Genomic DNA, 13219 nt, shown 5'->3' with positions numbered 1-13219 from the left:
GTGGGGATTGCGGGTATCGCGATCATGGTTGTTTCAGGTGCTATCATGGTTGCGACAACTATATTCTAAAAAGGCAGGCGAGGGATATTGCTTTGACATCACCGCCATGGCCACAGTGCTGTTTCTGGTTTTGGAAGAGAGAAAAAGGAAGATGATTGTTTTAGAAAGGTTTATTAAGTGTAGGCAAAGAGCCTTTGCTGTTCATAATGGGTTTAGGGTTTTCAGTCAATTTTGGGAAAAAATTTTAGGATGTTGAAATGGGTTAAAATAATTATTTTATTAAGCTGAAAAATAACATTAACGCGCCACATCATATGAAATTAACGGGAGGTAACTTCAGGAAATTTATTGAAATCAAACTAAAAGTTCAATGACTGTATTGTAAGTTTTAAAAGTTGAGTGACCAAAATGCAAGTTCCCTAAAAGTTTGGTGACCATTTTTACCCTTAAATAATTTAAATATATTTATGTTTTGACTTGTAATTGTAATATTATTGTAAGTAAAGACATTGCAGTTTAGAGTTCGAATGAGATTTAGATTTGCATTTATATTTTACAAGTGTTTAAAACTTGGGTGAGCAAATTTCTATTTGATTCAAAAAATTAATTCTTTTGACTCGATTTAATTTGAAAAAAAAATTAAATTGAATTAACTTCAAGTTGTAATTTCATAAACTTGACTCTACTCGAACAAATTTCAAATTTGAATCGAATTATAAAATAAAACTCGAATAATAACTCAATTTTTTTAGTAATTAGTAGATTGATTTTCAAGTTTGAGTCGAATCCCTCGAATTTATATGATATATGTATATTACATATGACAAAAATGAAGAAATATATATATATGTATTGTATATGACTATAGAAAACCGTTTAAATTGGAACCAAATAGTACCATAATTAAATAGAAACTTGAACAACTCGACTCGACTCAAATTTTATAAACTCGGTTCAACTTGAAAAAATTTCAAATAAAATTTGAATTACAAAATAAGACTCGTCAACTCAAGTAACTCAAAATTTTTGACTTGTCTTGACTCGATCATTACCCCTAAAAACTTGTATAATAAATCACAAAAAATATTTTTGAGAAAAATTAATTTACTCGAATTCAAAATTTAATGAGAGATAAAAAGTGTTTAAATAAAATATTTCTTTCTATAAAAAAAAATCCTATATTTTTTGTTGCCAACTCCTATTCAGTATTCATGCCCTGTGTTACGAAGACAAGAAGCCATGGTTGGATTTTAGAAGAGAACTGGATCCAAAAGAATCGAATAAAATGACAACAGAAAATGAGACTTTAAGGATTAAATTGATATAATATTAAAATATTGAGGATTAATATTCTAAAATAAAATCAAATCTTTCGACACTCATTTTTCATCCTACTATCATTATATTATTATTATTATTATCATCATCATTATTATTAATACAATATAATTTTTTATTTTCTGTAAGCTTGTACAAGACCCAAGCCCCAAAAATTTGGATCCAAAATACATGTCCCAACAGCTGTAACATCTCAAAATCAGAGCTAGTGACTAAAATGTAAAGTTTGGAAACTTTGTGCTCAATTTTGAAATAAGTTAAAAGTTTAGGGACTTAAGTGAAATATTTTGATATTGGATTAAATGGTAATTATAGAAGGATTGAAAGGGTAATATGGTAATTTAGCTTAAAGGATATTTTTATCTTCTTTATTTATAGAGATAACACGTGGGAATGGAAAGAATTATCTGGAAAACTTACTTCTTCTTCTTCCTTCTTCACGTTAGCTTCCATTTTAAAGGTAAGTTGATTTTAGTTGTTGATTTCTTGAATTTTTAAGTTGGTTTTGAGTCTTTGGGGATTATATAAGCTTAAAACTCAAGAATAAACAAGATATAAGAGATTTGGTAAAAGAAGTTTTAGAGTGAATTATTGGAATAGAAGAAGCTAATGGATTTTGAAATGAAAATTGACTTGTCATCAGTCAAAATAAGAAATTCAAAGTGTTAGAAACGAATTTAGAACATGTTGATAAATTGATAAGATTCTTGGTTTCTAAATTTAAGATAGAAGATTGGATATTAAGATGAGTTAAAGTGATATAAGTTGGCTAGAATAAGAGTAGATAAATTTAAAGGACATAAAGGAGGTTATATAAGAAGAATTAAATGAGTTTGGGTAAATTTTTGTGCTTGAAATTGATTTCTGGGCTGGTGTGTATCGGTACACATTCAATAGGTACCGATACATCAAGAGTAAAATCAGGGAAGATGTTCAAAGTGTATCGATACACTGAGAAGTGTATCGATACCCTCAAAACATCGAATGCCATTTATGTATCGGTACACTGAGGAGTGTATCGATACCCTCAAAACATCGAGTGTTATTTGTGTATCGGTACACTGGGGAGTGTATCGATACTCCCAAGTATGAATTGAAATATAGGGTTCTTATATATCAAGATATTATGACCCGATATAGTTGAGATGAGATTAATATTAATTCTAGATTGTTGTGTAGTGACTAAACGCAAGTGAATTTCCAATTAGTTTGGTAATTCGAATATCGACATTCAGTAAATTTCATATTCGTGTAGATATCGATCGGAAGCAAAGTTTTGATAGGTCGTCAGAGTAAGATTCGCAAGAGAAAATAAGAGCTTGGTAGTATCCATTGAGACCCAGGTGAGTACATGTTTTAAGATTGGGTTACGTAAGGGAATTAAGACTTGTGATAAGTCTAATTCCGATTGTAAGCTATATGGATATTGGAATATAAGCATGTAGTGTTATGATGTAGATGTATATGAATAAAGGTATGTGTCTAGATGTTAAGTGCATATGTACATATGATCTATGTGAATAAAGGTATGTGATTTATATGAGTATATGATAGCATGAGTTGAGGTATGATTAGGATTGTATACTATGTGAATGTGTCTTGCTTGCATTATATGTTATGTGATATGCATTTATGTGATAACGATCTATGAAACAATACAAGAATGTTATCTTAGATAATAAGTTATAAGATTACATGCATGTGTAATATAAATTATAAGATGAGAAAATATGTGTTTATATGTATATGAGAAGATATAATAACAAGAAACAAGCTAAGTGATATGTGAATATGAAATCATATGAAAACGTGACATGAGCTACGTGATGACATGTGATGTAAATACAAGAACTTGTGATATGACATATATGATAAAAAGATATGAAACTCCACGTGAGTATTACATGATATATGTGATAAGAAGCCTTGAGCTTATATGTGTATATGATATGAATATGTGAAAATGTGCTAATATTATAATAATTCCCATGTTATGTGTATGAGAGCTAGGGGTATAGTTGGCATGCCAAGAGTTGAGGGTTCTACGTAGTCCTTCGGGACATATGTGATATGTGTTATATGTGGTCTTTCGGGACATAGTGGTCCTACGGGGCAAATTCTACGCGCCCCTAGTGGGAATTATACGAGCTGTAGTGACAGTATAGTGCACAACCTCTATGTACTCACATACCTTAAATTCTCATAAGTGTGTATAGGCTTTAAAAAGAATAAATAATTTGATATGATGATATGTGTATTTTCGTAAAATGGTATATGTGATATATGACATGTGTAAGTGATAAGTGAGGATTATATGATAATAATGATAACCAGTGCATATGTGTAATGGTGATATGAAATGCTATGTGTTTGTGTAGGATATGATCATAGTAATTGTTCATATATTGAGGTGATTTAGTGATTATATACTATGTTCATGTTAAGTAGAATGTGTATTATATAGTATGTACATGCATTTGTTAATTACATATGTATTTACATGTCTCACTAAGTTTATAACTTAGCGTGTAAGTGTCTTACGCGTAGGTGTTGATAAGTAAGATGATAACGCCTAGTACCAGCAAAACAACATATCTCTGCTCAAAGATCAGATCAGAAATCTTTTGTAAGTTATGTTTTGTTATGTAAATTAGTATGTTGGCATGTAAACTAAGTTATTAAGAATATACGCTCTGATGGAGTCTGGTAAGGTTTTGAACATGTTTTTAAAAAAGAATTACTTTATCGAATATAAGTTTTAAAATTTTCTATGGGTTTTATAAATGTACATGTTTTGAATAGTTAAGGTGACACCTCGGATTCATATCCGGGTCGGATACGGGTTGGGTGTTACAACAGCCCTCAAGCCCAATGCTGCAGCCCGATCAAGTGGCCCAAACTCGACTAGGGTTTCTCATCTTTAGCTTCAGCCGTCTTCTCATCCCAGTCGTCCGATCGAGTTGAAGATGGAAGATCCAGATCGAACCAAAATTAGGGTTTACCCTAATATGTCTCAGTCTCCGTTTCAATAGCCGTCATATTTGGACCCATCCAACGGTCCAAATCGAGCAGATTCCACTGCCCGTTTAACCCAATCCCAATCCACCATTGTTGCCACCAACCAAGCCCCCTGCAATGTCAGAATCACAAATCAACAAGCAGCCGAATACCAAGATCAACACGCAAAAACCACTCTTTTTCACATTAATCATTTTCATTCAAAAAAGAAAAAGCAAGTAATATATGTAAAACACGGGCTATATAAGTCGAACCAAAAATGTAAAAAGGGTTCACAAAAAACCTCCATATTAAAAAACAATAAAAGCAGAGATTTTGAGTTTTCTTTCGAGGTATTTTTTATTATTTTTCTATATAGTTTAGAAAAAAATAAATATAATAAAAAAACTACGCTTTTAAATAAAACCTGAGAGAGAGAGTAGAGTTTACCTTAGAGGGTAGTTGTCGGAGGGGAGCCGATTCGCCTTCTCCAGCGGTCGGAGTGTGAAAATTGAAAGGTTGGGGGCTTATTTTGGGGGTTTAGGGTCGTTTTAGCCTAGAAGAAGGGTCTAGGGTGGTAGATCGGAGTGGATGAATAATTTTGGTTGAGTTTGGAAATTTCAGCCACCGTGTGTGATGGCCGGCGCGACGGCTGAATGATGGCCGGAAGTGAGTCGCGGTGGCCGGCAGTGGGCCGGCCAATGAACTTTGAGAGATAGCAGAGGGCTCTCTCATTTTTTTTCCTTTGAAATCTGTTAGAAATGAAAAAAAAACAAAAAGTTGTATTTATATAGGAAATTTCGGGGGAAATTACACAAAGGTCCCCCTAGTTTCAGAGTGTTTTTGTAGAATAGTCAATGGGAATGACCAGTTTCGTTATTTTTCCATTTTATTCATGCTTTGCAATATTTGGTATAATATCATTTTAGTCCCCATACTTTTAGCATGTTTTTGCATGTTAGTCCCTATAAGAATTATTTATGTAATTTACCCTTTTATGCCTGATATTTAATTTTAGGGATATTCTCTGTATAACCCCTTGTATTTTTGCATGTTTATATTTCGAACCTGAATATATGTTTTTATTTATTTTACTTCAGCCATATAATTTTAATTTAGTTCGATTTAGCCCCATGCATTATTTATTTTTCACTCCTTGTAATTTCAGCATTAAATATTGAAAATGTTAATTTTAGTCACTTGTATATTTTGTTTTATTTTTAATTTTTGCATGTTTTTGCATTTTAATTCATTTTAGTCCTAATTAATCTCGCATGATATCCTCATAAGCATCCCTTGACTCGATTCGAAATAAATTGACTAAGGGTAATATTCGACCATTTTAATATTGTCGTAAAGTGACTGTCTTAACTTATAAGAAAGTTACTTTCGATAATTTTAAAATGAAAGTTATCCAATTTAGTGACACAAATTAAATCAATTTCATTCTTAAAAGTCGGGGATTGAGAAAAAAACATTAATGTTCTTTTAATTAAATTCATTGAGAAAAGACTGTTAGATCAAATCTAAGGTCTCGTCTCAAGATATTTAAATAATTGAACATCATTTTTCTTATTAAATATCGGTAAAATAGTTAATTAATTTATTGTTTGTTATGCTTTTATTTGTTTTATTTTTGCATGTGTTTTCCGATAGGTTTTCAAGACAATAACATTTGAATCGACATTGAGAATAGTAATATCCTTTCGTTTCAGTCCGAGTAATAAATATCTGCTTTAAGGTACGAGATGTCGTTTATTCTCGATTGGAAATCATTAGATATTATTTTTTTCATTAGAATCGCTTTGTAATTTTAAGGCAAAATAGCAATATCCCTTTATTTCAATTAGGGTAATAAATGAATGTTTTAATGCACAAAAGGTCATATATTCTCGATTGGAAATAATTAGATATTATCATTTTCACTCTTAAAATTATTTTGGGTGTTATTATTTTGAATTAATAGTGAACTTTAGAATGAAATTTTAATATTTCTTTATTTCGATTGGAGGAAGAATCGATTGCTTCAAGGTATGAGAGATCGATTCTTCTCGATATGTAATAATTAAATATTATCATCTTTCATCCAAATTTCAAAGAATGTTATTTTAGGAGATCTTAAATTGAATTAGACTCGAACTTGTTACTTTATTGCAAAGACAATTAATTAATCGATTAGGTACAAATTTAGGGCATTGTGGGGTGCTAATTCTTCCCTACACGTAACCGACTCCCGAACTCAAAGTTTGGTAACGCATACATCAAGTTTTTCGCTTTAATTAAAATTAATATTTTATTAAAATGACAAATACATTTTGAGTGTCTAATCACACCCTAATCAAATATTGGTGATGACTCATCGAATCACGTTTTTTCATTAACCAGTCGTTCCAAAGAATTATTTTCGAAACGAGACCCCCTTTTTCCCCTCCAAAAAGACCGTTTCAATAAAATCAAAACCAAATATAAAAGACTACGGGTTAAATTTATTATTATATTGATATATTATCTGCTACCAATTTTTTAACGACAACAAATCAACTTGTTACTTTGGGCTGACCATTTTACAATTTTTCATAGTTGAGAAAAATCAACAAAAAAAAGAACCCTGAGAATGTTTGATATTTTACCCTTAAGATAAATGAAGAGTATGATCCAGAAAACACAGATGAATCTGTGCATATCTAACAAAGAGATGATATATATATATATATATATATATATATATATATATATATATGAATTGACGTGATATTTTATGTCAAAGAAAGGTGAACTTAGGTCAGCACCTAATTGTTTCACGTAAAACGTTTTTTGGAAATTGTTTTCCTCATTTTCTATCGTTTGGTTGAAGGAAAATTGGTTGGTCAACGTAAAATATTTTTTCGGTCAACAGAATTTCCTATGTATTTTCTGGAAAATGACTTACGGTCTGATTTTTTTATAGTCATTTTTCAAACTTTTCACTTCAAATAATAGATACTCAAAATAATTTTATTTTATGAATTAATATTGATATAATATTTTAATATCATTTTAATTAAAATATTAATGGTTAAATTATTTAAAATATATTTATTAATATTATAATGATATACTCAATTATATATTATAATAATATAATATAAGAATTTATCTTTTTATTTTAATAATATATAATAAATTATTAATAAAATTTATATTATTTATTAATAGAATTTACTAATATTAATATTTTATTTTTAAATTATAAAAATAATATTTTAATAATAATAAATAAAGTACTCTAATATTTTAAAAATAATAATATTAAATTTTTATGATAAATAATATTATTTATTATATTTAATATTTTGAGTAAATAATTTCTGAAAAATTCTTTAATTAGTGAAAAATAATTTACACAACCGCTTCCGAACACTCTAAAATATTTTTCAGAAAATATAATTTCAACATGGAAAATATCCAAGTTTCAGAAAAGAGAACAATCTTAACGTTTAAAGTAATGAACTTTCAAGGAACAAAAGAAATGAAGACAGCATCAAAGGAACGAAAATGCTTAAAATGGAAATCCTGTACGCTTTATCTTTTTGGAGGATTCGGCCAATGGCCTGAGACCTTTGGCATGTCTGTAGAACTCCAACAGTTGGGTGGCCACCTCCTGTGGATGACACTTAACAAACACATTCAAGAACCGATCTTCTTTCATCCTCAGCGCCGTCAGCATGACTGATCCGTCAACCTGTGGGTGAAGGTCCATCTCCTTTATCTTCCGAGCCAACAAGACCCGCGGTTTCAACACCGCTTCGAGATTGCAGAACAGTAAAAAGGGTTTCCGAAGCACCACTTTCGGAGACAGCTTCATCATCCCCAAAACAAAGGTCATGTTCCTCTGAACTTTCTCGACCGAGAGTGTGAGAATGAAGGGTGAACGTCCGAAGAGACTCCAAACCTCCTCCTCCGAACAACCAAATTTCTCCAAGTTCGTCAGCTTCTCGCGTATCGTCTCGATCCGCGATATCCCGACGAGTGAAACCACATACTTGTACATTTTGGAACCTCTTGAAACCTCTGTTTTCTTTATGAATTCCATCTTCTCCTCGTTGAAAGAAGTCCTTGAAATCAATGTGGGACGCGAGATGAGCATAGCAATCAAGTCATTTCCAGTAATCCCGAACTCTTCATACAATGCAATGACTGGTTTCACCTTATTGTGGAAATCATACACCAAGAGTGAAGGGTTCCTAATGAGTGCTTTACGCAGCATTTCTCGCGATCCAAACAGTCCAATGAAAAACTCGATCCGCTCCTCGAAGCAGTTATTGATACGAGAACAGAGAAAACGAGGGCGACAATTGATTATCTTGACAATGTCTGAACCGGTAAGTCCCAAGCTGCTCAGCAAGTTGAATTTGGATAAGAGGGGAGTGACTTGAGCGCGGCGCAAAGAGGGTTTGCGCGAAAAGATATTCGACAAATCATCTTCACCGCAACCCCATTTCCTGAAAATCTCAACGGAGTCTGTCGGATGCTCTACAGCTTCCTCCCTCAGGCTTTCAACTTGGTTCTGGCATATTGTCGAATAGGTGGCAGTGATCCGAAAAGCAGAGTTTGGAATCGTAAAACCGCGGCTCGAGGCAGAGACCAGAAACTTGAACTTGAGTAATGCATGAACTTTGGGGAACATGAGAGCTATTTCAATGTAATTTTAAGCAAAAATTTCCGGTAATGGAATAAACTATATATATAGCTTCCGGGTAATGTCTTTACAAGAAAAAAAAAACTAAACCGGCGAAAAGAAAGAAAGGGAAAGCGGTTCTTTCCGTTCCTGTTCCAGCATACGGCGGTTACCGGTGTATAAAGGTGAGAAGGGGCTAAACTGACCGGATTCTGTGTAAGCTGGCGGCTGGATGGAGCTGCACAGATTTTATTTCAAATTTATTTTGCCATTGAGCTTTTCAACACTTCATTTTTTATTTGCAATTTCGTTAGTTTTGTCACTTTATTTTGAAATTATTTCGGGGTAAAGTATACCATTAGTCGTTGAATTTTAGAATTTATTTTGTTTTTGTCACTAATTATAAATGAATTTCAATTTAATTATTAATTTTTGATTTTTTTATTATTAAATCATTAATAATTATATGATGTAATATTTTTATTCTGATACGTGCAAATGTGGGAGTCATGTAATATTTTTTTCTTGTGATTTTTTATCCTTTATTATTTTTCTTCATTTTCATAATTAAATTTAAGATTTTCCTCTACTTTGGGTTATCATCAAATACCATCAATTTATTTTTTTCAAATATTCTTTAAAACTCACAAAATTAAACATAAAAGTCTATCATTTTTTTGAAGTTTGGGATTTTATTAAATTTGAAGGTTTTAATATGTACAATATATCTCAAAATTAATCTTATCGAAAAAAAATTAAATATATGATAAGAAAAACGAGAGAAATATAAATATTTTGATATCAATTTTATCATAAATGATGACAGATAATTGAAAATTCGAAAATTGACTAAAAGTAAAAATTTTATTATCCGAAAATTGTTTTCAATTAAACAACCAAATCAAATTGTACTCGAAATATGTGTGAAAAGCAATTTATTTATTTATAAATATAAACTCGAAGCTCAAACGTAATACAAAGCTATTAGTACAAACTTATGATAAAGACCAAACTTATTGGCTGATGCTGAATCAGCTTTACAACTTAGCTTTATATAAATAACCATTTACATAGCGGCCTTCACTCTGCCATAGCATCTCTGGTTTGCAGTAATCAATACGCAAATGTAAAATTGATCATAGATTGGAGGAGTTCCAGCTAGCATCAATGGCGTTGATGATTTCTTCATGGAGTTTAGCTCCGGAACAAGCGACTATGCCTCGATCGATACCTTCTATGGACATGCCTTTCGAAAAATCCAGTGGGGATCCCCCTGCATCTGTTACAACACCACCAGCTTCCTGTATGATAAGAACACCAGCTGCATGATCCCATATCTTCTCCTTGTTCCCCGTCCTCGTGAAATTCATAAATATTTCAGCGTCTCCTCTGGCTATGGCGACATATTTTGCCGCGTCGTACACACGCAGCGGTTGCTTCCTGCATTTGCGGTACATATAATCATGTTTTTTGTTATACGTATGGAGTTTGTGCATGGAAATGAGATATAAAACATGAAAACTACATATGCACCTAAGGCCATGACTGTGAGCTAATCCTTCTGTGAAGGAGTGGGTTGAATTTGACTTCTCGACCGGATCACAGAAAGTAGCCAGCCCCGGATTATCGATTAAGGATACTTGAACAGTTATTGCAGAGTTTGGCCTTGTTAGCAGCTTATTCTTCTGGTGTAAAGGTTGTATCCAAGCCTTACCGCTACCTTTCCTTGCATAAATCACGCACCCTTTATCCCATGATTCTGATGTCGCTGGGGCGAGTTTCGATAGGATCCGGTGATAGCGGTGTTGATAAGTTAGCCATTCCTTATTCATCGGATAATTCGGGCAACCGAGAACACCGAGCACAACTTCCCCATCCTCTATTAATGCTAAAGAAACAGAGTATTGATCGCCTCGTACGGGGCCAAGTGCCCAAAATCTTCCAGTAGGACCTCCAGTTGAAGTGCAGTGACTAATGGCTTCGAGAACATCCGAACTCCCGAGCGGCCTTTCCGGTCCCTTAATCCCGAAATGCGGCGCCTCGGTTAGACAGTCATTGGCCGTTTTCACCACAGCATCTAGCACACCAGTTGCATCAGCTTTAGAGAGGCTTTGAACATCTTCTTTGGCCAGAATCGACACATTTTGACACCCGAAAGATTCACATAGTATCCAGCTTACCGTTACTCGAACACTCCAATCTGATTATAAAGCATAATCAAGATGATCAGTTGAACATAATCGTTGTCAAGAACACAATTCAGACAAAGAATCAAACAGAACAAAGGTGATTGACATTACCCGCCAGAACTGAAGTGTGTTGGACATTCTGACAGAGTGAACAAGCCATTTGAACAGCCCTGACAGCGACATCCAATTCCCGGGCGTATGTTTCTTGTCCTGCAGGTGAAACAACAAGCTCTGCCTGGTCTTCCATTACAGGGGAATAAGGAGAGTAGTTTTGGTTGAACTTTGACTGAGAAACAATGTGGAAGGACTTGTTTTGATGAGGTTTTTTCCCAAGCTTTGTTGGGAAGCAAGTTCCTACGTAGGTTGTTGGTGCTAATTTGTTGGTGTGGGGTACTTTTGGTTGTTGTCCCGGGAGATGTAGGACTCTGAAACCCAGGGTACAACAATTTAAAGGCATTTGGGAGGTTGATTAGACACACCCTCACTCTCTTCTTCGTGGCTTTGGTGGACGTTAAGACCATGAAAAAAGGTGTATAAATATGGAAATGGAAGGGGGAAAATGACAAAATGTAAGTGACCGAAACTATTTGATCATTTTCCAATAAAAATGCAGCCCGAGAATTTACATAGTATCAAAATTTATTTTCATTTGATATGTTTTTCATTTTATTTTTATTTTTATTTAATATTTTATTTTAAGATGAAATATTTCTGGTTGAGTGAAAAAAAGTTAGTCGAGTAAGGTGATGATATGTTCAAAGTGACGATGTATCACATAATATGTGTTAAAAAATGAAGATACATCATATGATAAATATTTAAAGTTATGACGTGATATATGTTACGTCATTATTTTAGATAAGAGTCATGTATTAAGTTTATACTTAGACATATGACACATAATCACTTTAGATAAATATATATATAATTTATAAATGTTAGTCAACTAGTGAGTTTTATTTAATCATTTGATATTTCATCTCAAAATGATACGGGGAAGTTGAAGTACTAAAAGAATATGGACTAAAATAACAATTTGATCAAATATTAAATTTATTATTTTAGTATTATAACTTTTAAAAATAATATTAAAATAATCTTTAATCAAATTATCAATTAACCTTTTTGTTATACATAATATTAAAAGTATCCATCAATATTTATAAAAATGATCATTTTAAACTCTTCTATTTTTGGAGCATTTTTGCCCCCCAAAGGTTTTATTTTAGGGCAAAAATGCCCTTAACATTTGACAAAATGATAACTTTATCCCTTATTCTTTTTTTTATTTTCACCCTCAACTTTCGTTTCATATTAAAAAATCTCCTATTTTAGAATTTCAATCGTGTGTTAACTAATCATTTTCATATATAGAGGGAGTTTTTGTTCTAAAGTCAGACGTTGGGGGTTAAAATGCTCTAAAAAGATAATAGAGATCAAATGACCATTTTGGTAACCATTGAGGATTATATTTGACATTATACCTTTTTATTAACATTAAATGTAGATAACATCTTTCCTTTTCACTTCTCCTTCAATAATCCATGGGCGTTAATTGCACTTAAGGAATGATGTAGGAAGGCTTTAAATGGTCATTAAACTTCATTGATGGACCAAGGGGAAAAGAAAGATCTTTGATAACTCAAGTTTGCACGTCTATCTTCCTGGTCGTCATCATCCCAATGTTGAACCTTACAAGTGTTATCAAAGCGTGTAATCAGAAGTGATGTAAAATTTTATAAATTTGTATTAACAAATAAACTTATAATTTTTTTAAAAATTAAAATATATTATTAAGTAAAATATAAAAATATTTAAATTATATACAATTATAAATTTTCAAAGAAAAATCACTTTATTATTCCCCCAATCAATCTAATTAATCATCAGTCATTACCAATAGTTATATTTAGGTAATGAATGACTCGTAACTTGAAAGCTTAAACTTTCTACATTCAAAATCTAAATTCTTTGATATATATAGTTTAATATTATTGGAAAACTGAAGTAAACATAAAAGAAATGGAAGAGTAATGAT

At 32.1% G+C, this 13219-nt stretch overlaps 2 protein-coding genes across 2 annotated transcripts; both read right to left on the bottom strand.

The window, feature by feature from the left end:
* Positions 1-7873: 7873 nt before the first annotated feature.
* LOC120151901 lies at positions 7874-9001 on the bottom strand. Its single transcript, XM_039164205.1, has one exon. It carries the CDS (start codon positions 8999-9001, stop codon positions 7874-7876), a length of 1128 nt encoding a protein of 375 aa, XP_039020136.1.
* Positions 9002-9912: 911 nt separating this feature from the next.
* On the bottom strand, positions 9913-11680 carry LOC120151912 (PAP-specific phosphatase HAL2-like). The gene is made up of 4 exons (XM_039164211.1): positions 11293-11680; positions 10526-11192; positions 10109-10432; positions 9913-10046 (listed from the first exon to the last, which is right to left on the bottom strand). Exons 1-3 carry the CDS (start codon positions 11636-11638, stop codon positions 10129-10131), a joined length of 1317 nt encoding a protein of 438 aa, XP_039020142.1. The 5' UTR covers positions 11639-11680; the 3' UTR covers positions 9913-10046; positions 10109-10128.
* Positions 11681-13219: the final 1539 nt, after the last annotated feature.

This window comes from Hibiscus syriacus, unplaced genomic scaffold (assembly GCF_006381635.1).
Source record: "Hibiscus syriacus cultivar Baekdansim isolate YM2019G1 unplaced genomic scaffold, ASM638163v2 tig00111070_pilon, whole genome shotgun sequence".
NCBI lineage: Eukaryota > Viridiplantae > Streptophyta > Magnoliopsida > Malvales > Malvaceae > Hibiscus > Hibiscus syriacus.
The sequence above is the reverse complement of the archived record's forward strand: the minus strand, read 5'-3'. Positions and strand labels throughout refer to the sequence as shown.

Coding starts and splice junctions, on each gene's coding strand:
- LOC120151901 (XM_039164205.1), bottom strand. CDS start 9,001: ATGTTCCCCAAAGTTCATGCATTACTCAAGTTCAAGTTTCTGGTCTCT.
- LOC120151912 (XM_039164211.1), bottom strand. CDS start 11,638: ATGCCTTTAAATTGTTGTACCCTGGGTTTCAGAGTCCTACATCTCCCG. Junction 11,193..11,292: donor ACACACTTCAGTTCTGGCGG/GTAATGTCAATC, acceptor CTTTATAATCAG/ATTGGAGTGTTCGAGTAACG. Junction 10,433..10,525: donor GCTCACAGTCATGGCCTTAG/GTGCATATGTAG, acceptor CCGCAAATGCAG/GAAGCAACCGCTGCGTGTGT.